The sequence below is a fragment of the Oncorhynchus gorbuscha genome, linkage group LG09, assembly GCF_021184085.1.
Source record: "Oncorhynchus gorbuscha isolate QuinsamMale2020 ecotype Even-year linkage group LG09, OgorEven_v1.0, whole genome shotgun sequence".
Classification (NCBI taxonomy): Eukaryota; Metazoa; Chordata; class Actinopteri; order Salmoniformes; family Salmonidae; genus Oncorhynchus; species Oncorhynchus gorbuscha.
Window position 1 is genome coordinate 62,682,120 of NC_060181.1, and position 26,063 is coordinate 62,708,182.

The 26,063-nt window shown below is 41.0% G+C and overlaps 1 protein-coding gene across 5 annotated transcripts; it reads right to left on the reverse strand.

The window, feature by feature from the left end:
• Nucleotides 1–1,303: 1,303 nt before the first annotated feature.
• LOC124043924 (glycophorin-C-like) lies at nt 1,304–26,063 on the reverse strand. Of its 5 annotated transcripts, XM_046363078.1 has the most exons (6): nt 25,604–26,063; nt 23,505–23,550; nt 21,798–21,834; nt 8,857–8,892; nt 4,768–4,809; nt 1,304–3,791 (listed from the first exon to the last, which is right to left on the reverse strand). In XM_046363078.1, exons 2-6 carry the CDS (start codon nt 23,505–23,507, stop codon nt 3,595–3,597), a joined length of 315 nt encoding a protein of 104 aa, XP_046219034.1. In that variant the 5' UTR covers nt 23,508–23,550; nt 25,604–26,063; the 3' UTR covers nt 1,304–3,594. The 5 variants fall into 5 exon arrangements, with proteins under 5 accessions (XP_046219034.1, XP_046219037.1, XP_046219032.1 ...); XM_046363081.1 differs by lacking the exon at nt 23,505–23,550 and having other exon boundaries at nt 25,604–25,997; XM_046363076.1 differs by lacking the exons at nt 23,505–23,550; nt 25,604–26,063 and having other exon boundaries at nt 21,798–23,077.

The window sequence follows — 26,063 nt, forward strand, 5'->3', positions numbered from 1 at the left end:
TCACCACAAGGCAACACAATGAACAAATCAAACAGCACGCTAAGCTTTTATCACAAAGGAGGACACTCAACACTCAAATGCGTTTTCTTTTTCCCTTATCTTGCTCACTCTTGGAGAAGGGGAGCTTTCAGATTTTTATAGGATACTAAAATAAACTTCAATAAAGCTATTTGTCTTTGGCAAGAATCACTGTGCGTCATCAATGTCCAAGGGAGATTCAAAATAGTCAATCTCAGTCAAGACTGGGGAAGGGCGAGCTTCCACCAATATTTGTAGTTTGTGTAAATCCCAGCACAAATATGAGTTCTTCTGGAACTTGTATTGGGGATTCATAGCTAAATGAACTGTCCTGGCTGCAAATGTGATGGTGCAGAACGACTCAGGCACTCTCATCTCTCTCTGTCTTCTTGGCACTGGTCCCTGTTTGCTGAGTAGCTTCAAGCGACGGTCACAAATTTTGAAAATGTGAAGCTTGAAATGAGTGGCGGTCTGAAAAGTGATCTGACAAGAAGTGTCCAACGGTGATGTCTGTTAGACCACACTGGGAATTATTTACGGTGATTCTCTTTTCCCAGAGAGGGGAGATCAATCAAGGCAAATGTCTGGGCCATAACTCCTGTCTGAGACCTGTCGGCTCAAACAGGCCTTATTGTATCTCTCCACATGAGTGTCTGAGAGAGGGCTCAATTTTTGGGAGGGATATAAACCAGGCGCCAAACACAGCTAAAATATGTTACGGAAAGTACGGTAGCAGTAGGCCTACATATTATTTTTATTTTTTTCTTGTTTGAGTGTGAACGATTGTTATGGACAGTATATGGATGGAAAGAGAATGGATAATTTAAATGAAGCTGTTGCGAGACATTCATATGCTCTCGGCTTGAGATCGAGTATTTAGTGACTGCAATGCAACCGGACCAGAAGAAATGATGTGGTTCTGTCAGTTTTATACTGTAACGGCAGAAATAGATTATTTCGGCAGGAATCATGGTGGAGCTTAGAGATTTCAAGAGAGTGGCTTACATGGAAGCAATGCTCAGTTCATTGTTTCTCAGCTTGTTTACCGTTCAGAACTAAATCTCCTCTGCAAGGGGAGCCATGCTTGATAAGTTTCACAGCAGTGTTTTGATAGTGGGCTCATCAGAGTTCTTGACAAACAGACTAGCTATGACTACACTCGGCTGTCTATTGATCTGGAAGACCAGTCACGGCTCACGAGTCGTGGAAAATACTTCTGAACCCGAGCAGCACTTTTCACTTAATAATACATTTATATATGTCATTTTCGAAAACTTGGAAATAGTACAGTTGACTTAGAATGCCTTTTATTTGCTTTTAGTTGGATTTACCTCGTGGAAATAAATAAAACATTTGAGCTTCAAAATAATGCGTGAACATGAATAATTCAACAGAGAAAACATTCAAGGTGAAGGGGACGTAAAGAGTAAACTCCTGCCACTTGAATCTGGTAATCCCACAGTGCAAAAGAAACAGAGAGTAAAGTTGTATTTCTTACTGCCGCTGAGGCTAACTCAGATCTTTCCTCTCTGTTTCTCAATGTCAGTGGTCTCCTGTCAGTTAAGAATGAAAAAACAAAAATGAACTTTAGTTACAGAGAGCTCTCAGTTTGAAAGCTGCTATTAATGTATGAAATACACTTATAGCGAAAGTCAATGACATGCAGTATTGCAAAGAGGGCCAAAAGCAAACAAATGATGCACAATCCCGGGATCAAGGTATCTTCAGTTCTGGAACAGCTTCTGTTAAGTGCTATGCCTTGGCATAGCCATGCATCCTCTTACTACAAGTCTTCTCATTTTTATCTTGTGTTAGGAAATTACAAGCTGGAGAGAATTTTGTTGTCTTCAGCAGAGATTAAATACATTTGGTAGCAATTGTCTTACACTACATTTAAGGTGTGATCTAAAAGCAAAGTGTCCGCCCTCAGGAGAGTGAATAATTCCATTGCTGCGTATGTGTCTCATACTTGTTTGCATCAGCACTAGTTATCAAAGCATAATTTGCAGAGGAGCCATCTTGCATTGTCCCTTCTAACAAGCCTTCTTTTTTGAATCAAGAAAACGGTCCTTTCTATTCTTTTAGAACTTGGCAATCATGGAGACAAAGAAAAGTTCACATTAATCAAAGCCAGCAGAGAAGAGAAAAAGGGTTTGGGGAATTGAAACGAGATTTGGAGCATGGGGGGGGGGCTTATTTTCAGTTGCCATTTCCACCACAATCAAATTAATTGACAAAAAAAAATCCTTGGGTGTTCTCATTTTTGTCTAGTATCATCCTGGCGGAACATCACAAACAATATCCAATGATTGCAGTTGTTGTTTTACTGAGGCAGTGCAGTTACAGCTGAATGAGTTGTACTTCAATATTTTTCCTTAGCAAGGCAATTTAAAAAGCATCATTACAGTGTTCCAAGAAATAGACCCACAAATAGTTCTACAAATATGGTTACATTAGACATTTATACAGGAACCTCTGGTGCTCACAAAGTCATCATTGATTTCTGCATCAATCCAAAAAATGTCAGGTCTATAATGTTCATGCTAAAAATGTTATGGACACAAACCGCACAATACTTTTAGTTAGTGTAATTCATTAAGCCCAAATCAGGATGGGAAGACCACAATATGTTTGGTTTTCTGTGGCTATCCAAATAGCATGTCAATATACTTGGAATTGATTTTCGGCTACTAGTGAGAACATGTCATTAGGAACCTGTTTGAACCCTGATCCTCCCCGTCTAAGACAGAGCATCACTTTGGTATTCACAACTAACCTCATCCGGCAAGGTCTTCCTGCAGATTTAGGTTGTTCAGCTCTCACTTTATCTCTTTGGATCTGTAATTAACTAGTTATTAACCATTGCTAAAGGCATTCCCTTGAACACTCACAAATTGACAATCTCAATCCAAACAAAAGGTTCTTGAAAAGTAATTCCGGGAGCAACCAGACACATTCAGGATTTTGGTAAGGGCCCATTGGTGATTCATTTCGTACAGTAAAAGTCACTTCCTTCGACATCATTTGTTCCATGTTTTCCTCCTACTATTTATTGAGAGGTTTCTTCATTACAAAATTGATTTTGCTTTGGGTTCAATACCATTAGAAAATAGAGTTTGTTTTGTGAGCTTGTAGAGAAATTCTACATCCATTCACTTCCTTGAGTTTCATCATAAACGTTTTTGAGAAGGGTCCATTACTTACAACTCTGTGTTCTAGGAATACTCTTGCTTTTTCCACAGATGGCAAAGGTGTTTTTTCTCACTGTTCCCCACTTCTGCATGACAAAAATATAGCCTCCTAATAGCAAAGTCAGTGTTTTGAAAAGTATATATGCTTGGTGATATGCCAAATATATTGGAGAGAGAAACAGATAGGGGAAAGAATACTGAATTGATATTATTGTAAGATGCATCTGATGTTTCTTTGGTAGATTGTCTGAACAGTCACTCTGAGCCTCAGTATGGCGAGGCAATTTTCACCCCCTCTCCAAGCTTTTCTATCCTCCAACCCCAAAATACACTTATTTTGGCAGACCAAGTTCATTGTAAACAGCAGGGGGTGCCGCTCCTGAGATCAGATGAAGTACTCCTTCTTGCTCTCGTCCATGGCATCCTGCAGAGCCGGGTCGCCTCGAAGTGCCGCATCCGCTGTTTCGGCAAACTCAGTGCCCTTGGCCTCATTGGTGTGGTAGGTGCCTTTGTGCCGGTACATGTAGCGAATCACTACCACTGCCAAGCAAAGAAGCACCAGGACCACAGCAGCAATGACAGCTGCAAATGGAGATAGATGAGGGTGTTACAGAAAGGACTTTGGTCTCACAATGACAATTCACTATCACAATGACAAAATACAATGAGGGATGCTTTTCACAATAGCCCGTGATTCTGCACAGGCAGGACTTCGACATTGAAGTGTCATTGATCTTTGAATGGGCAAAGTCATTGGACTGTATGTGGATCAGAAAGATGACCATTCCCTGATGGTTGGTAAACGTCAACACAAAACCAAAAGGGATATGCATCTCCACATACTTATCAAGCTTCAATCTGCCAACAGAGTGCAGTACAAAACAAGAGTTTGCTCAATAATGTGGTGTTCAGAGACAAGTACAGGCTTAAACAACTGTTTCTCTGTTATTTTCAAAGGACAATATTTCAATCAAAGTTCATTGTGATGGTTTGCCAACAGTGAATGGTAGTGGTAATGTGGTAGTAGAGACACATTGTCCTACAGTGACCTGTTAAGTTTGAAAAATCTGTCTTGGGCTAAAATCACAACTTGCGAAGATGTTTTGCAACTTATTTGTCTATTTTGTGAAATGCCAGTCTCTTGATAATAAAAAGTCAGTTTCACGCTAGATTCTAGTTTGAACACATTACTGGCAGAAGAAGGACAAAGTGTTTTTTTAAATGCATATTTTGTGGGCTGTTACAGCTGCTGGGAGACAAGGGCAGTATTTTGTGCCATAAAAATAGCAACGGCATTACATGTAAAATTTGTCCCGTTGGTTGGCTGACTCCAGAAATTAGCTTTAAATAGCTCTGTTCCGAAACATTTAGCAGACTGCTGCTTTGAAAGAAAGGGAAAGCGATGTCTTTGTGTTGCATCGTTAAACTAAGGAGGATGTCTGCCTCCAGCATCAAATCCATCAGCCATATTGACTTGGATGAGGTTTGCAGAGGGAAGCAAAGCTGATGGAAACCCTTTGAGTGTTCTGGGCATGAGAAGAACTCTATTATAACTCACCTCCTAGTATGGCATCAAAGTATCCATCATCCACGTCGCAAACTAACGAGGCAAAAGGAAAGGGATTTCAGAGGTGCTCATATGCACTACTGTTCAAAAGTTTGGGGTCACTTAGACATATGGGGTGGCAGGGTAGCCTAGTGGTTAGAGCATTGGACTAGTAACCGAAAGGTTGCAAGTTCAAATCCCCGAGCTGACAAGGTACAAAATCTGTCGTTCTGCCGCTGAACAGGCAGTTAACCCACTGTTCCTAGGCCGTCATTGAAAATAAGAATTTGTTCTTAACTGACTTGCCTAGTAAAATAAAATAAAAAAATATACATCCTTGTTATTGAAAGAAAAGCACATATTTTGTAGATTAAAATAACATCAAATTGATCAGAAATACAGTGTAGACGTTGTAATGTTGTAAATTACTATTGAGGCTGGAAACGGCAGATTATTTGTTGTTGTAATATCTACATAGGTGTACATAGGCACACAGAGGCCCATTATCAGCAACCATCACTCCTGTGTTCCAATGGCATGTTGTGTTAGCTAACCCAAGTTTATCATTTTAGGCTAATCGGTCATTAGAAAACCCTTTTGCAATTATGTTAGCACAGATGAAAACTGTTGTTCTGCTTAAAGAAGCAATACAACTGGCCTTCTTTAGACTAGTTGAATATCTGGAGCATTAGCATTTGTGAGTTCGATTACAGGCTCAAAATGGCCAGATACAAAGACCTTTCTTCTGAAACTCGTCAGTCTATTCATGTTCTGAGAAATGAAGGCTATTCCCATGCGAGAAATTGCCAAGAAACTGAAGATCTCATACAATGCTGTGTACTACTTCCTTCACAGAACAGAGCAAACTGGCTCTAACCAGAATAGAAAGAGGAGTGGGAGGCTCCCGGTGCACAACTGAGCAAGAGGACAAGTACATTAGAGTGTCTAGTTTGAGAAACAGATGCCTCACAAGTCATCAACTGGTAGCTTCATTAAATAGTACCCGCAAAACACCAGTCTCAACCTCAACAGTAAAGAGGCGACTCCGGGAGTTCCTCTGTCCAGTGTCTGTGTTCTTTTGACAATCTTAGTCTTTTCTTTTTATTGGCCAGTCTGAGATATGGCTTTTTCTTTTCAACTCTGCCTAGAAGGCCACCATCCCAGAGTCGCCTCTTCACTGTTGACGCTGAGACTGGTGTTTTATGTAGATATTACAAAAAAAATCAGCCGTTTCCAGCTACAATAGTCATTTACAACATAATATAATATATAATAATACATTAACAACATCTACACTGTATTTCTGATAGATGTTATTTTAATGGACAAAAATTGTGCTCTTCTTTCAAAAACAAGGACAATTCTAAGTGACCCCAAATGTTTGAACGGTAGTGTAGGTTCACATAAGTTACATAGATGGCTAAAGTACTGTGTGTAGTTATAATGCTGTAAGAGCAATTATTTTACCTTCCCTTTATCCCATGTATCTTGAACCACATTAATATTTAGTTTCCCCAGGCTTTACTTTGTTATTTTAACAAATGTAAATGTTTCATAAAGGTTTGTTTTTATAGACAGCTGTCTCCCTGGTGTGTGTGTGTGTGTGTGTGTGTGTGTGTGTGTGTGAGAGGTACTTTGTATCCGTCACCGGGGGACAAAACTCTCATTAAAGAAAGTGATTAAAGGTAATCATGAATTATTGCACAGGCAACATCTGCCCATCTTGACTTGACTTTCTCTGAAGGACAGAGTCACAGAGTCAGTCAGTCATAGCAGAAACCGTGTCATTTATAAAAACACAATGCTAAATCCAAAAAGGAGATCGATCCCTGCAAGCATGAGAAAGCGCTATAGCTTAAAGAAGGAAGAAAGAAAGGAAGAACAAAATGGTGATTAGTTAATGGAGACCCCAAAGTGCGCAATTAAAAGGCAGCCTCATTAATGCCTAATCACCCGAAACACATCTTGGTGTTCGCCCACTCATTAGATCCTCATCTCAATGCATTGTTTATGATGTGGACACATTCTCAGCAATTAAAAAGCCCTAACAGAGCCTTCTCATTTGGGACGGAGGGAGGGAAATTCAATAACAGATCCTCAGTGTGTAGTTGTGGGAACAGAGTAGTGAAGTGAAGCAGCTGGGATGGGACAGTGTCCAGGATGCGTGGCTCATTCAGTTACTGTGTACTAAATCAAGATTTGAATTGTGTAAAACACCTCAACTTTAGGCCTATGGACTTTGACGAATGCTTGCCTGTTCTGGGGGCCTCAATATGCATATGAAATCCATAAGTCATTCAATCTTGATCCAAATATGATTGGCTATTTTAGATGCAGACTCACAGACCTTCTCTTCTCCCTCAGTTAGACCTGACCAAAGCAACACATACTCCGTTATGAGACTGTGGGTGTTTCTCAAAATGCATACTACCGTTCTCCGAGCATGAAAATTGGAGCACGGGACGATCGGAGTATGTGTCCAAATCAAAGTATGTGAAACGGAGCACGGAGGGCACTTCTCGAATGCGTACTCTGTTTGTACATATTTTGAAGCATGCATAGATGCAATCTTCAAAGGAAAGTATGCAAATAAATAATGACGCAACCATGTAAAAAATGACGCAACATTTATTGAAGTCAAGTGCACCGATTACTTAAGCTGAAGTGAGAGAAAATACACTCCGACTTCAGAATGAAATGTTATCTATTCACATCTCATATATTGCCTGACTACAATATTTTATCTTGATATGTTAGTAAATACATGCTGTATTAATTTTGGCATGTTTACCTGCCTACGTACTGTAGATCGCAAGCCTGTACAAAGTCAATAGGGCTAATTGGCTAGCTACTATTGCTAGCTAGCCAGAAAGTCACAAAGAATTGTTAGCTAGCTACCCACAAAGAATTTACATCTACCTTGCATCACATTTATTTTAGGTTATTTTACCTGTTAAACTATCTGGTTAGCTACATTATTACGATTCACATATAGCTAATTGATAGTTATGAAGTAAAATGTTTTGCTTTGTGTATATCTTGTTTCGTCTCTTGCCATTGTCCTGGCTGGAAGAAGGTTCAGTGAATGGGTAACTCAATAGGGCCTACCGATTAGCAAGCTAGCCATGAAGAATTGGTAGCTATGTCACGACTTCCGCCGAAGTCGGCTCCTCTCCTTGTTCGGGCGGTGTTCAGCGATCGACGTCACCGGCTTTCTAGCCATCACCGCTCCATTTTTCCTATATGCATTTGTCTTGTCTTGTTTCCGTACACACCTGGTTTTCATTTCCCCAATCAATCTACTTGTATTTAAACCTCTGTTTCCCATCATGTTTTGTGTGTAATTGTTTCATGTCTTTGTCTTGTTGGTGTTTTATTTACCCGCTTTACTTTTGTTATGGTCCGTGTTTTGAGCGCATGTTATTTATGTAGTGCTCTCGTTTTGGAACTAAATAAAGTGCGCCTGTTTACATCACTCAACTCTCCTGCACCTGACTTCGCCTCTTATACACTCGATGACAAGCTAGCTACACACGGACAATGTACTTTGTACTTTGCTAAAATTAGTTTTAGGCTATTGTTGCCTGTTTAACTAGCTTGATTACTACGATTCACATACAGTATATCTGACAATTATGAAGTAAAACGTTTGCTTTGTGTATATCTTGTTTTGCCTCTATTGTTGCCATTGTCCTGGTTGGAAGAATGTTCAGTGAATGGGGAGATGCAGCGTCAGGTAATACAGTAGGGGGAGTGCAAGGACTTCTCAAATGTAATGTTTTATGTGTTCTCCACACTCTTGTCCTCAAAGGAACATACTCAAGAGAACGTCCTCGGAGAATGCACACGGAGCATGAGAGGGTGGAGCACGGTTTTATGCATATTGAGAAACACCCTGTGTCTGCTGCCGAGCTGCATGTATTTTGTCTTATCTAAATATAACCATTCTTTAGTGTGGTGTATTATCACTGTTTATCAAATAGAAGACAGGATACCTCTATGCAATCTCATTCCCTTGTAAAAATCTAGATTGGATTTCGGAATGCATAACATTATTCAGATTGCAGAAACTTAAGATACTTTATCGAAACATAAACTCACCAACAGGGGTTATCATGTCTGCTGTTTCACTCAGACCTGTGAATATACAAAGAAAGCAATCAGTGTTTGGTTGTAGAATACAGTGGAGGATTCACTTTCACTCCAGAAATGTATAATCATAATACATTTTCACCTCACAGTCTTACTATACATGAATAGTCGCTGAAACAACATTCTTTTACATAATTACACAACAGGTATAACTGTTATACTTCTTATAAAGTGTAGGTAGAAATTGTTTCTCAATATTTTGTAACAGAACTGCACTCTTTCAAGTGCATGCATCATTTCAAATACTTGCAAGGAAACCCTGCTGGAAAAAAATAGCAACTTTGCTTAAGGCAAGATTCAACATCACATGAGGCAGCAAGCAGGTCAATAGTTTAAGCTGCTACTAAGATGCATGGTGAAATTCAGAGGGAGGCAGCCTATCCTTTCCTTTTTTTAAAGCAAAAATATATCCATCCACAATTCAGGGTAAGGGAACGGGTTAAGTTTAATTTCTTTATATGGTCTACACTTAATCAGGCCAGCCAAGATCTGAGAGCTGTGGAGAGAGCTCAAATCCCTGATAAATTTGCCAAGCAAACACGGGGGGCCTGTCTCGCCCGGAGGTGTCTCCTCGTTAGCCTCGTTAGCAAGATCCGCTCGCTGCCGCGACATGGAGAGTGGGACATCTGCACTGCCCCCGATGGGGACCACTAAGCCACATCCAAGTGCAGATTTCTCTTCCCGTCACCAGAAGCCAAAGAGGCCGACAGGCAGGCAAAGGCGTGAGGAGGGTGGTGAGTATTGGATGCCACAGAGCATTAGCCAACGTGCATCACCTCCTTCTTTCACTTCGTTCGCCGACACATCCGCAGAAGAGTTTGCCCCGGGAACGAGACACTGCTTTCATCGCATTCCCAGAAGTGGCGTTAATCTTGCCCAAAGCCGGCTGTGAAGCAGGCCTGGTAAGTGTCTCCCTGTAGGAAGGAAGGGGGAACTGGAAGCCAAATTAATTCCACCCTGCAGATCTGTGGCTGACACTGTGCTGATATGATATTCTCAGGAAATAAATATATGCTAAAGCCTGGCCGCATCTAGCTCTAGTGGCTCTTGGTCCCTAAATGGCTGTCCAATTTAGTGGCCATCGTAAGGAATAGTAAATAATATCCATTTAAATGTTAGAAAAGCTGGCATCTTGCTTGTCACACTATCAGACTGCATGGACAATCTTAATGAAAATGTTATCACGTAGTGCAGAGTTGGTGCTCTAAAGTAGTTTTCAGTATAGAGGTATTGCAGTTGGACAGTCAATTTCCTGGTTCCCTCTCTGGGCCAGCTGGCATAGGGGATGTCATTAATGGAGTTGTGATAAGTCTTGAGAGGTGAATGCAAATGCTAGCGACCATGACAATAACACTCTTGGTTTTTTGGCAGCGGTCCCTTGAGGCCACCCATGCTGTCGCAACACAATTATGTCTCAAATCAAATCAACAGTTGTGGTGTTGTTACTGACTTGTATTTGTTGGTGAGTTGCTGTTCAATTTGTTATCCCACAACTTTTTGGGATCATTTAGCTTGTTGGACCAATGATTCTCCAATTATGAAGTGGCAGAAGGGGCTTGAGAATAATCTCCATCTCAGTCTGAGAAGCAGAGCCTATCAAACAACATGGGAGATTGGGAGACTAACATAAAAATTCATTGTCAAATAAGTAGATGCTAGATATGAATTTTGATAGCACTGCAAAAAAAAACTGCCAACTCTTCAATACAGCCTTCGAATTTCAAGGATTGAACAGACGGTGTTCAAAGCACAGTTTCACCTCAGAGGATTTCAAACTTTTTCAATATCGATGGGCTGCAAGGGCGGTTTCTCAACTGTATTTCCCACCTGTCGTTGTCTGGTGGATGTGGCTGACTCTTGATTTCCTTCAGCAAACAGCTCAGCTGTGGCCCGCTGCCTGTGCCTAACTGAGGGTGAAAACATCCACTAAATGACTGGATAAATACCTCTCTCTTCCCCCATCTCTCTCTGCTCTTCCTCTTTCGGTAATGTTCCACAGAGAAGGACGCTCGTCTTGTATTATTTAACATGCTGAGAGCTGCTCATGCAGCTGTCTGAAAAATCTAAATAGTTAGTGTCCTTTAAAATGAAATGCACATCTTTGGAGTTCTGGCAGGTGGAGTGGTTGTGTCTTGGATAAACATGATAATATTGCAGTTCCCTTTATTTATTTTCCCCTTATTATACTGTGTACTGAATTTTCTAAATACATATACTGCAAGTCGAGGAAATGATGCAGAAGCATGTTCAATGTACAACATTTGTGTTTGTGGATGAGCTAAGCACCAACCATTAGCAACACTATTCTTAGGTATATGTTACGTAAGCAACCAGGAGAAATCATAACCAATCACATCAAAAACCTACTCATCTGGTCTTGAGACTGCAAGGCCTCCATAAATGAACAATGAACTTTCTCCCAACGTCAGGGTCTTAGAATGCATTAAGAGATAACACTCCTGAGTAAAATGTCAAATATTTCAATTTGCCGACCAAGGGAACTATATCCTTGCAGAAGAGTTTTAATATGCAGGGTTTGTCTCTCGTATCTTTCATTCACCTCAAACTCCCTGCCTGGGCTCCAAACATATTTGACTTTATAACTTTCAAAAAACGTTGGTCTAATATGCATATACATGTGTTCTGAACCCTGCCTCTCCCACACACTGCAGGTACAAAAGAAAAAGAACTTTGGCTTTCTCAATCATTTTCCTCGTCACCAACTTAAAGGAGAAAACATATTTCTTATTTATCCCCTCCAGTAAGAGCACTGTCAGAGTAAGACTGGTATGGTGCAGTACAACAAAAATAGTATCTAAATGGACTATTCAATGAAAGGGCAATAATTGGCTGACTGAAGAATTGCTTTGATTTCGTTACTTGAGTCAGTAGCTCATAGCCATCTGAGGAACTGAAAGCCTGAGCTTACTGCTTCCATTAAGTCCAAGTGTGCAACTCCCTGATAGACTATACAGAAGGCAGAATGTATGAGTATGTATGGGTATGTACAGGTGCGTATGTATGGGTATGTAAAATGGACTGCAATCCAGTCTTACCATATTTTCTTGGCTCCATGCACATTGCTGTCTGAGAAAACAATCGTGCTTCGCTAATCAAAATGGCTACTTTGTTTGAGCTGGCCAAAGCTGCCTTTTCTCTTCCATGTTCCAGACTAATATTTCCCTCACATACTGTACTTTACCCATGCACTGACCTCCAAGTCACGTTGTGATAAGAATACGGAGGAAAGGATTGGGTAGTGGTGGGAGGCTGGGGAGGGAGGCATCGTATCAGCTCTTAAACCATGCAGACATGCCATTTTAAATGATTCATCCGAGAGGTTTGACCAGCCTCTATGAGTTCATTAGGTAAAAACAGATATCTAAAGGGAACCTCCACTTCATATTTTCGTTATACTGCCATTTATCACTGTGAATGCTAGTTACTCAGCTCTAGGATAAACACTTACATTAGACGGTATCTTTACTGATGAACTGTACGTTCAGTATTAGCAGAAAGCATGCCCTTGTGTGTTTAGAGATCTCCTGCAAAACACAGTTCAAGCTGCATGGCAGCCATTTGGGCTAGATAGGCACCAAACTACTCAGCGTTGTTCTATCTAGTGCATTCTGTAGCAGTGATGCAGGTTGATCATCATCTCCAGAGATGGTAATGAAAGTAAATGACCGCCTGAGAGACGAAGCAGCAGAACGACATACATTTGAATAACTTGCGAACGGCCTGCCAGGCATAACTAATCAACACATTCTAATGAGTTTCTTTCTTCTGCTACTTTAGACTGGGTTGATTGGGAGGGCAATAGTGCAATCTCTTCAACAGCAGTAATGTCAGATGCTTTGATGAAATGCAAGCAATGCCAGTGCAATCTGGCAATATGGAAACATCAATAATGAACTTGCAATGAAGTGTTTACAAACAGACACACAGCAAAGTCATCCTCAGAGTAGTTCTGTCTACCGCATACGGTCCGAGAGAAAAAATGGCTTCAAAGTTTCATTTAAATGAAATCTGGCTGGGTATCTCAATCAATACAGACTGTACAAAACAAAACTCAATCCACCTCGTAGATACAGAATGCAATTTTCAAAACAAAACAGTCAGCTGTTATCTTCTCCAAAGGGTCCACTGAATAAACACAATTATCAGTACACTTCATCTTGGCCTATTGAGAAACCATAGGTAATACACAGTCTGTGTTTAAGGTAAAATATGTTTAAGTCCGAGGTCTTGTAATTGTTGCCAAGGATACTACGTAAAGCTAATTTGTGGAGTGAAATGCTGTATACAGAAGACGACCAGGCCTGTAAGTAGCCTTGAGTGGGTCGCCCCCATAAAAGCCCAATATATCATATATATGAGTTGGAGTTTTAAGCTTGTCAGACACCATTTTGTGTTAAACTTGGACAGGCTTTACAAACCTGTATTTTCACTGTTGAACACTTTTTATTATCAGGCATCCCATCAAAAGTGGAAAGCATATTTCTTCTGGCTGTAGGCATGAATGTACGAGAGATCCTATCAGAAAATTGGTCCTTGAAGGAGCGCTTCTTGGAACCCGAGGTTGTTTATCAAATGTTATGTGTTGTGTTGTAACAAGTTAAATATGTGGAGCGTTGGTTCTCGCAGACCTACCCATGTGCCATGATCATCCCTCTCCCCTTTCCTTCCATGGCTACTTCGCTGCTCGTTGCTACCCTGACAACCCTTATCCATTTTCTGACAGAGTCTCTAACCGGGACCAGAATTCTCAATGACAACATTTCAATCACAGCTCGGGAAGGAAGCAAGTGAGTGAGGAGGCCAACAACTTGCAGAAAGGAGGTGTCTGAAGGGTGTGGCGTGAGGGAAGGCAACCGGGACAAATGGAGAGGGAAAAAAAGACAATTAGAGAAAAAAACCTGGAATGATATACAAAGACAGGGAGAGGAAGAGTGAAAGGAGAAGATGGAATAGAGGTTTGGGGATTCTAGACTGAGGCTACAGGGCAGCCACACCTCAGCACAAACTCTTGTTTGTGATCCAGTGGGCTGTACTGTAATAAAACATGTTTGGCCCCTCCAATCCCTTCCACCCACGCCCCAGAACCATTACACTGAACCATTACACTGTGTCTCAAGTATTTGGCATTACTTTCCATTTTCCCTTATCTTTCCTTGCCTCTCCCCACATTCTTACTCTGCTTTCCTCTGTCTGTATCTGGATGTGTTCAGGCTTTTCTCTCGCTATCTCTCTCACACTCAGCCCCTCAGACTCCCTAGTCTCTGTCTGCAAGTTCTGTTGCAAAATCAAAGTTCTACTAGAATGATCGATGACAATGTTATCATCGGACTGCCATGGAATACTCTAAAAGTAATTAACCTGTTGAGGAAGACTCTAGATTGGCATCTTATAATTTGCCATGCCACCATGAGGACGGCTCTCAATAGAACATTGGATCCAATATCGCAGCTCTGATTAAGAAGACAAAACAAATTATCTTTCTCCCCCACCTGCAGTGTCACTTATTTGTCGGGCCCAGAGCTGTCAGAACGATGGATTAGGGTGCGCCCCAGATCCCCTCTCAGAGACTTGTTACCAGGAACCTTACAACCTATCGAATAACCATATATTTTAGGTCAAACCTCCAGGGAAGCACAATGGTAACTTCATATCGTTGTGAGAAGGATACAAAAATTTATAATTTCTTTGAATGATATCTTGTAGTATTCCAAATAAATAAATAAAGTGTTATGATTTTGTAATATATTCTCCTTGTCCGACAATGTCTTGTCATAATTCATGAACCTGTAACACTGGGTGTTTGGGCTTTGGGTGTTTGGTTTCGAGCACTGGTTGTCAAACCAATTATAATCTGTGGCCTGAGTGACCAGTTAAAGATTTATATCTAACATTGTGGACACATGTTTCCTGAGTCACTGGGTGAAGCAGGGCTGGCCCTCTGCACATCCTGTTTGATGACACTGTCCGATCTCACTTCAAAACAAAAAGTGAAAAATGATAACAAATTCAACTGGAGTCGATGGCTCAGAAAAATAAATGAGGAGCTTTGCAGAAATAGTGTTTACCAAGCACAAGGTCAGTTTAAAATTGCATGAAGGAAATGTTTTCATCTTTCAGAGGCAACAATGGATTCTGAATTATTGAGAGAGTTGACATGTGGGAGATTGTGAATGACCCATTGGTCACCAGGTCACATATATAGTTATTTAGTGACTGGGAGATAATATTATGTTTCAGGGAGATCATATTGGAACATTAAGCTGGAAGGGAAACACTGTTTGTCTTTTATCCCTGTGAGACCTCCAAGTGCAGAAATGCAAAAATGCAACAGGTCGTAAACTCATGTCGAACACTACATAGTTAATATCCTTAGACCCAGTATCTCTTGCTCTTCGCTATGATGTAGTGATTCTGTAGAAAAAAATTGAGAAACAAATATTCTTAGCTAGAGTTATTTTTCTAAGTGTTGCAAAAACGCTTGGGTCTCACAGGGTTAAGATGGCTGGTTGACTGGACATAGCCTAAGAGTCTACTGCCAAATTGTGAAAAACTGTTTGAGGACATAGGACCTACCTAGTGAAGGTTCGGGAAATATACTGGAAATATTGTGTTGGACACATATAGTAGCACAGCATCACTCTCCCTGTTTTCTTTCAACCTTTCTCCTTTACTTTACTACAACACAAAATGAGGAATACAGACAGAATAGATTGAGAAAGTCACACACCTTTAGAGAAAGAGTTGGTGCCCTGGATGTGTGTCAATCATCAAAATCAAACAAATAGACACCTCAATAAACATGATGTCCTCTGGCAGATCAGATCACTATTCCAGCATGTTGCGAAAGTCTCACTTGACCTGACTGACCAAAGTTAACCAGTCCACCAGCTATGCTAACAGTTGTCATCTTAACTTTAGGCTACTAATACTTCAAACTTAACATATGCTCCCTGGCTGAAACAGTTATTAGCCCTAATCAGACACTCAGCTGGAGACTGCCTCAGGGATTGTTATTTGAGAAATGAAATCACTTTCCCTCAGATCCTTTCAATTACCTCAGTGCTCCCCTGTACCGATTCAATAGCAGGACCACACGTCATCATTACAAAATCGCACAGAGAGAAAATAATTGGAGGCTAAAGGTTACTGGCAGCAGGACGAAAGATCTTTCCCCCTGTGAATTATGGCAATGCAATTGTATTTGCGTTGGAGTGGCTTATGAACAATAATGAGCATACTTTTTATTTTGGAGGACAACCAATGGTTGCATTGTACTTCAGAATACAATCTTAGGCAAATATAAACAACAAAGAAATGTTAGGGTACATGAACTTGTTTGAGACCATGGAGGCCCATAATGGTATGTAAACCTGCCTTCCATGAATTAGTCTATTCTTCTGAATTGTTATTGTTTGGGAACTGTTTTTAATGAAAGCTGAACAATGGTATATGTGTTACATTGACTTCAACAGGGGGATATCCTCAAGAGGTCAACCTGAGTCCACTTCCAACCCCACTTCATAATGCAAACATATTCACACGACAGGCTGAAGGAGATGACAAACACCCTTTCCTGTGCCTTCTCCTCATTCTTCTTGGAAAGACACTGGTAGGCAGCAAACTAATCCATCCCTCTTACTGGCTGGCAGCCTTGGCAGCCCGGACGTGTGAGCTGAAGACTAGACGTAACATAGAAAACAAAATACGAATTTGAGCGTCCCGGATTTTCGTTTACTATGTTAAGTCTTCCACTGAGTCCAGGTTGGCCTTGGGGGTCACATCTGGCTGGGAATATAGCTTGGAGACCCTATCTCTTCCAACCATATGGCACTGGCAACTGTAGAACACTACTTTCCATTTCCGTTCTTCTTCCTTTCTTTCCTTGTAGTGTAAAAGGTACAGCAGTTGTCCCATTGCTGACCGGGTAAAGCGGAAGATTCTGGGCCAGGTTGTTAATGGCTATGAAATCTTATGACAGGATCAGATGACTTGCTTCAGGCATGATTGAGGATTATTGGGGACAGATGGTGCCTTGTCCTGTGCTCCCCATTGCCTTACCGCCTATGGGGATAAACAAAGAGGTCTGTTCTCTGCCGGGCTAACTACTGTAGCTACACACAGAGAGACCAGTGAATCAGGGAGAAACAGATAAACAGAACAGTCCAGACCGTGGCAGATAGGTTCAGCGCCTGGCGAAGGCTTTTGCTCTTTTGTAGAAAAGCAGTGAAAGTTTGTTAAAAACGAAACCAACTTTTAAATATTACTCATAACATTTCGGTGGTTACTGACGACAGAGGATATTAGAGCCTGAAACTTTTTTGGAGCTACCGTACCATTTTCTCCTGCTTTTCTCTCAGTTTAGATATGTGTGTAACACTCCTGCACTGTGATTTACACTGTATGGGAGGGCTATAAACATCTGAGAGTTCTCAGCCTTTACCCTGGGTGGAATCAATTAAGCACCTCTGCTGTCTCCAGAAACTGAAAGACAGACACTCCAAGGGAATTGGAAAACGTACTGGACAGCTGTCCTCCAGGACCAGCATCGAGCCTCCCTGCCAGGCACCTGATTGTCTCTCCCTGGTGTGAAGCTATAGCACCAGCGTGAGGGAGAGAGGGAGAGTGTGAGGTAGTTGGTGCTGCTGCTGTGGCAGCACATCTGTCCTGTTATCTCTGGAGCATGGAGCTGAGGGATGAAGTGGATAGGGGAGGAGACTCTGGGGGGAGTAAGATAAACACACTACAGAGACGGCAGTCTGGGATTGTTATTGGGTCTCTCCCCTCTTTCCACACGGGTTTTGAAACACATCCTCCTTCTACCTCATCTCCTGGAAAAATACCTCCAACCCCTACAGTTCTAAATACAACACATCCTGCTCCAAGAAAACAGAAAGGATTATTTCCCGTTCCCATCTCGTCTTTAATTCTACTCCAGTTCTCCCTTTAATTTCTTATCGATTTCTCCAACTCCTCCATCCATCCCAGGCTCAATCTATCTCTGTTGCACTTTCTCTCCGTCTGCCACGTACGGTTCCCTTCTGTCACTCTCTGCTTCTCTGTATTTTGTCTGTGTCCTCCTCTGTCGAGCATGCTCTCTTTCTCTCTCCCGCTTCTTTCTTTCTCTCCCTCTCTCTATCAATCTTTCTACCTGTCTGAAAGTAGAGTAAAAACCCTGACAGTGAGAGCAGAGGAAGGGGAAATCTCCTTTTCTGCCTCCTCACAAGCACAGCCTCTCACGAATGCACAACTCCAGCAGCCCAGACAAGTCAAGGTCAGCTCTACTGTCATCTCCTCTCAGCTCCTCTGACACATATGCTTTCATACTGAAAATGGAGAATCTCCATTATCCTGTGTCCTTTCCTGACTCTGTGTCTGAGATGCTACATGCTTGTCTCTGTGAACTAAGGTAGAGGCACTGGGGGTTAGTGTGTGTGGGAAAATAATAGCTCTATTTCCATGTCTGATTATTCATAGGTTGCAGTTATACGTTGCAGAAAGTTAACATGGTAGCAAGCACAGTGAAAGTTGATAACACATAAAGAAGGGCCTCTTTTCTGTATCAGGCTAATGAGAACACGTTGAGTGACAGCCACCAGAACAGCTTATACAAACAAACATCAGGTTGCTGCCTCAGTGTTTTTGAACAGCCCTGCCAGCTGGTTGAAAAACAGATCATTATTCTTCAACACCTATTTAATGCACCTATTCAATGTGGCCTGGTCCACAATTGGTGCTTGATGAGCAAACGGATGTTAACAGATCTGTATACATACAGTCACATTGACATACTCCTTAGTGTGTGGTTAAATTAAACTTGCATTCGTGACGGTGTGTGGCGTCATGTAGTTGTCAACTAAAAGCCTTACATACTGTACATGAACCCTAGAATCACTCACACTCTGCTAGTTGTTTATTTATCCTCAGCTCACCAACAAAATGTCTCCTACACAACACAAAGCTTACTACAGTCATATTGCAGTTGTATGGTGAAGGACATGGGCACCTAAATGAGCCCAGGTGTATACCCATCTATGGGCCCACCATATGACAATGTGAGGATGATCTCAAAGCACTCCTATGACAGTGCCAGACACGTACTTTACTTCAAATCAAATCACATTTTATTGGTCGCATACACGTATTTAGCAGATGTTAATGCAGGTGTAGCGAAATGCTGGACTTTGTTGCTCCCATAGTGTTATTGTCTTGTGCTACAAGCAGGGAATGATTCAACCTGTAGGCATGGTGACAGGTAATTGTCAATTAACATTAAAATCACATTTCCCTCCGAGCACTTTAGGGTTATCAGCAGCCAAGCATGATGGCAAATTTTATGCTCGCTTAATCATTAATATCTCATGAAGCAGAGTTATTGGAGCTTATCCTCATCAAAAAGTGACAAGTCAGTCTCTAAAATTGGGTCTTCATCGCCTATTTTGAGATAATTGGAGCTCGAAGTGATCACCTCTTTTTTGCTTCAACCTAATTCCTGTCAGTAGTTACTGCACAATATCGAATTAAATCGAAAACCCTAATATTCTTTTACGGCTTTCAGGCTTTCAGGTGTGCTCAGTGAAAGGAATGTCATGCTTACAAGGAGAAATAATAAATTCACAGACTTGTGCAGAGGAACATTTTTTAGCCTCCCTTCCTAAAGCTTATTATGCATGGGTTGGAGAACCAGTCATTTTCTGAAGTAGCCGAATAGAATGATGTTTGCTGCTGCCTCTCCTCCGTTATGAAAATGGAGTTTAAAAATGCATCACCGGAAAATAGGAGAAGGAACAATCAGGCCCTAAAAAACAGCTTTGTAATGTCTTCAGGCGCTTGCCTGCCTCTTTCTTTGGCCCATAACTGTCTCTCTCATAGTAGCCTACAGATGTATTGAGTGATAAGACTTGATATTATGTCATTAACTTAAATGCTCCAGATAGTACAGATGTACGGAGATAAAATTTGATCTACACACAGGAATGTTCATAACTTCTTCAACCCAGCCTGAGCAATTTGCTTCTAATATCCAGACAGATTAACTGTTTGTCACTGCATCACTAATGAGGGGATACTTTTTCTCATGATAAGATTGCACCTTGTTAAATCCCACAACTTGGTTGTGAGAGATGACTGTTTTTATCCTGTGGATGTCTAGCTGCCACTCTGGCAACACATTCCCCGCTGTCAGGCCCAGGGCCCGGTGTCTGAGGAGATCTATATTCACATCTGTCATATCGCCCGCCTGCTCCGTCTCCCCCAGACCCTAGCAGACAACCCTAGCATGCACAATGGATAGCACGCACAATGACAGCTGTGAATATAGCATAGCTGGAGTAGACCTAACTTTTACTAAATCTCCCCCGCCCCCACCATACTTATGTGCCTTAGGTATTGTTTGTATACATGACCATGCACTTCCAGCATGTATTTTTGGCTTATGGCAGCTGGCAACCTAAAACAACACATTTGACTCTACCTATTCGGTATATGTGACAATGTATATATTTTTTACCTGTCTGCCAATACAGTACATAGTCAATGATGAACTCTCAAAGACTGAGAGTTTGTGTTTTTCTTCACGCCACATGAAATCGTATTGTATATCAAAACTTGCTCAAGTATAGGCCTATTTATTTGTTGTTGTTGCTCAGATCCGATTTTAATTATGAACTTTGATTGATCTGATAAAAATATAATCCCTCAGATATTGCTCGTTATAACATCTGGACATTTAAAAATGTACAGTATTAAATAGATTCATATCATTTGCATTTCTTGATTCTAACATTTTACTCTGTAATTTTCTCTCATTCAGTATATTTGTGTACGTGTAAGAGCTATTTTGTGTGTTTGTAACGGGCGTCACGCTACTTGCTTAGCGAGTACCGCTTCCTCCCGATTCAGCTCACACTGAGACCTAGGAGATCTGCCTTTATAGTACACATGACGTCTTACCAGTCGGCCCCTTTGACAAGCTAGCAGTTTTTCAGAGCAAGTGGCGACACTTCAGGCTGAGGAGTGAGTTTCACACATCACCATATTCCATATTCCATATAGCAATGAAAATGTATTGCAAATATAGAGAATTACAGGAAATATAAATGTTCTATAATGTATGGAAACTGTATGGAAATGCTTTTACTTTTCTACTTTATTTAAGAAAAATGTACTTACTATGACTGAGATATGTGGTTGTCTCACCTAGCTAACAGTCGCTCTGGATAAGAGTGTCTGCTAAATGACTTAAATGTAAAACATTTAAATGTCAATGCTTTGAAAGAAATTCTAACAACTGTAACAATCTTCTTCCTGCTCTGCCAATGTTTGGCCACTTTACAAGGCAGCTCTTGACAGGACACACAGGTGGAGTCTAAATAAATAAATAAAAAATAAAAAAAACTATGAAATCCAACTCAACAATGGAAGATCACAAGGAGTAAAATAAAACCGCTGCTTGCTGTTGTTAATTTTGTTTTGGTTTCTTGATTGGAACACTCCTGGCCCAAACCCAGTAATACAAGCATCACTCAGCATGCCTCTTAGACTACCAGGTGTCCGATATATGCTGTGCCTCTTCCATTTTTTTTTATCTCAGGGGTAGACAAGGTCAGGTGCTGTGTGCTTTACAACAGTGTGGAGTATAGGGGGTCTCGAGAGTTACAGTACAGTGAGAGGGAATCTGTTTTAGTACTTTCACCCTGGCTCCACCCCATATACTCCAAACCATTATCCCTTCCTGTAAAATACTGTAGTCGAGCAGAAGGTGACACTACAATCTGTTTCTGTTCTGCAAGGCACAGCCCAGGCTGCTCAGGCATGCAGATAGTTGTGTGGTGGTTCCACGGTACCAGACTGGACAGTTGGAGAATACTTACTGGTTGGCATGGGTTGTGTCATGGCTTCTGGTTTCGCCTGGTCAGGGGTTGGGTTAAAGGCCACAGCCGTGGAGTTCCACATGCCGGGCAGAGTGGGTGTTAGGCAGGATGTCCAGAGAGAGAAAAGGAAAGAGAGAGAAGAAGAAAGAGAGAGAGACAGAAATTAGAGGGTAAAGGTGTATCCTGATGTAGGAGTGTGGGGGTGTTACTCAGCTCTCTAGTATCAAATCTCTATGTGAAAGGAAGTAAGAGGAGATGGTATGTAAATATCCTAATCTCTCTTAGCCTGTTTAGTATAGGTGCAAAGAAACGTGTTCTGTACACACACACAACCACAAATGCTTGCACACATGAACCAAGACAAACCCACACACCTGTTGCGCTGTTGCATTCACTAGGTCTTGCTGTTCTGTTCTTTAGATCACATCTTTTATTGCTACACAGATACAATGTGAGACATATTCCTCCAAACTGTCAAAACAAGAATCAAGGCTGATTCATTATTTAATCATATCCCAGTTTACCTATCTACTTATGGCCCTACCTAGACCAAGCAAATTGTGTTTTTTTCCCAATTATAGAGCAAAAAATATTTCACTTTATTTGGAACGGCAAACCAGACAAAATTAAACGGGCCTATTTATATAATGAATAGGGAGGGCTGAAATGACTAAATATTAAAGCATTGAACCTCTTACTAAAATATTATATTCTGTCATACAAAAGTTGTACTTAAGTCCTAAATGGTTTTCCAGCAGATTAGTAAGAATGACGAACCCCGTGTTAAAAAATGGCCTTGTTCCCTTTATTTAGATTACAACCTTTCACTTTCAGTTATTTGAAAATTAAATCATTTCCAAAATATTGCTATAATATAGATTTCTAAATGTATTTTACAACGCTCACACATGCGACACGAGCGGTGTAGTCAGCCAGTCAGATGATCCCACAGGTGAAGAAGCCGGATGTGGAGGTCGTGGGCTGGTGTGGTTACACGGGGTTTGCAGTTATGAGGCCGGTTGGACGTATTGCCAAATTCTCGAAAACAAAGTTGGAGGTGGCTTACGGTAGAGAAATTAACATTTAATTATCTGGCAACGGCTCTGGTGGACATTCCTGCAGTCAGCATGCCAATTGCACGCTCTCTCAAAACATCAGACATCTGTAGTATTGTGTTGTGTGACAAAACAGCACATTTTAGAGTGGCCTTTTATTGTCCCTAGCACAAGGTGCAACTGTGTGATGATCATGCTGTTTAATCATCTTTTTGATGTACCACATCTGTCAGGTGGATTGACTATCTTGGCAAATGAGAAATGCTCACTAACACTAACAGATGTGAACACATTTGTGCACAGAATTTGAGAGACATATGCTTTCTGTGCTCATGGAACATTTCTGGGATCTTTTTATTTCAGCTCATGAAACATGGGACCAACACTTTAAATGTTGCTTTTATATTTTTGTTCAGTATAATAATACTCTTAGTAAAAATGGTCATCTTTTAATTTACAATCTGTAGAAATGATGAGAATAGAAAGGTTCAGAACTTCTGTGAAACATTAGAGCAGTTAACATATGTGGAAATTAGAAATCAAAAGTGGATGGTTTTCAGGGATAAATGGGTGGGGTTGAGGGTAGCTGAAGGGTGGTACTAAAAACAAATAAAAAAGATTAAAAAAGATAACTAATATAAAATATACATACCATGTCTGTAAAATGTACATAGTATGTAGAAGCTGGAAGTTGAAGCCTACATTAGTTTACTCCAGTTAGCGGAGGGGTGATAGGGTTAGGGGAAAAGAATAAAGAAGCAGAATATATTGGAAATGATGCAGACAATTACATTGATAGAATCCACAATCTATCTGCAATATTAAAGTGGGTCTACCCTCTAAAACAATAAAATAAATACAAAATAACATCTGAGGCTGTCTATACTATCCCATTCCCTTAGACATGGCCCAAAAGCCCTCCTCCCTCTGCTTCCCTGTATCTGCAGCATGCTGACCCAACAGCTTTCTAACAGACAGAGGAAGTGCTGCTGTGAGGAAGCATGGAGCACAGCCTTATCGCAGTCAAACAGTCAGATATACAGTTTAGTCTGGAGAGCTGAATAACTCTCCTCACTCCCCTCTTCTGCCCTCCTCACACCAACCCTGTGAATGCTCAGGTTTTTAACACTCATTACTAGTGACTTTTTAGAGAAAAGGATAAAGACAAATATTAACTTACAGATTTAGAACGCTAAGGGGGGCCTTACAGAGGGTCACTTACTCTGGTACAGTCCAATCAGTCTTAGGGCCATGACCATTCATACTGTGCTGTATACCAGTGTGAACGTCAATGTGGATATACTCAATTAAACAAACATTGTGTACTCTTTCTCTGCTACTGTATGAATAATTTCCTAGCATTTTTTTCTCACTTTCCCTATGTCAGGTTGTTACTACTTTTGCTCTAAATAATGTGTGGTTTCTAACATAATATGTTCTACTTATAATACAGTTGTAATAATGTAATAATAACCAGCAACATACACAGTTAAACATTTTTTTATAAGAAAAAGTAGGCATGAACTGAAATCTCCACTCTACAATATTATTTAAAAAATATATACAATCATAGCTGCCTATCTCCTGCATGAAGTTAACTCATGCAAAACACCCTCCAAACATAAGCTGCTATCATATAACCAGAGATCATATATAATAAGTCAGATTGATTCACACCAAGACAGATCATCAGTCTATGAACTCTGAGCTTGGAGAGGCACTTACCTGTTTGTTTCTCTCTCTCTCTCTCTCTCTCTCTCTCTCTCTCTCTCTCTCTCTCTCTCTCTCTCTCTCTCTCTCTCTCTCTCTCTCTCTCTCTCTCTCTCTCTCTCTCTCTCTCTCCTCTCTCTCTCTCTCTATCCCTGTCTGTCTGTTCATGGGTATCATCATGGCTGCCTCTCTCCTGCATGAAGTTAACACATGCAATCTTCTTCCTTCTTCTACGGGGACAGGCAACTTTGATGGTGGTGGGGACTCTTATACAACGTGCAAGCCCCTTCCCCCCGGCTGCCTGGTTACATTAGATCATTTTGTCTCAGAACTTACCTTCTGTGTCTTGGAGAGTCTTGCAGTACCCAACCTATGTCAAGTCATAACCATAAAGTTTTGACTCAAGGGTGTCAAGTAGAATCCAAGCATTGATTCTGAACTTCGTGTACCACAGAAGTAATTGTGACCTAAAGTTTCCGTGTTAGGTGTCTACTGGCTGACTGGGTGCCACGATAAGGGCAGATGTCATTCACAGCTGCACCGTCACATAAGCTGAAAAGGCTGTTTGTGTTTAGTTTTCATAAAATGCAGACTACTGCATCATAGATGTATAACTCTGTAGGCTACATTCCACTGTCTGCCTCAATTATAACTTTACAGAAGTGTCTTATGTGAGGAGACAGAGTAACACTTTGACCAACGTTGAGGTGCTAAAACAGACTACTGGTTATAACAAGCCTCAATCTCAGTTGCAGGGTGCTTGTGTAAGTAAACAACTAATCAACAAGTTACTTCATTATTTCCTGCTTTGTTAATAGCTGCTATGCCACTGTATAGTATATCTCTAAACAGACTCAGGAAGCTCTGCCTTCATCAGGTCTGTTACTATGACAACCTGTCATGAGTCAAGAGCAGTAACAGACAGTACTAACTTTGATCAGCGTGCAAGAGAAAATTCTACCCTAACTGCATTAAAAGCATGCAGAAAAAAGACACACTAAATCATTTTCAAAAAGGACCTTAAAAGGAGCATGCACTCACCAGCTGCACAGCAACAGGTTTCCAAGAACCCGTTCCTGTTCTCTCTAACTCCACTCTCCAAGAATAAACCCTTATTCAGAACAGGTTAGCAGAACATTTAAAGGTAGTCGGTCCTCCCTCTTAACAAATATTTCACCTTAAGACATTCACCCTAACAGTGTCTGTAGCCAAAACAATTTTTCTCTCGCCCTAAGAACCGGGTGTGCTATGCAGCACATGAACTGTTTTTCCCCCCTGTGCCTGTAAACCTATTCCCCTAACTAATTATCTCTTACACTCCACCAATGGACCGGGAGGCCCCTCCCAGCACCATGCAAATGATCCCCAGCTGTTGTGGGGCTGATTCTCACTTTATGCCGCTTTCATGTGCTATTCGGAACTAGGAAACTCTACACCAGTCGTTCTCTCATCATTTGTTCCACGCAACTGTAACTCTAGAGCCATGAATTGCATTCCCATA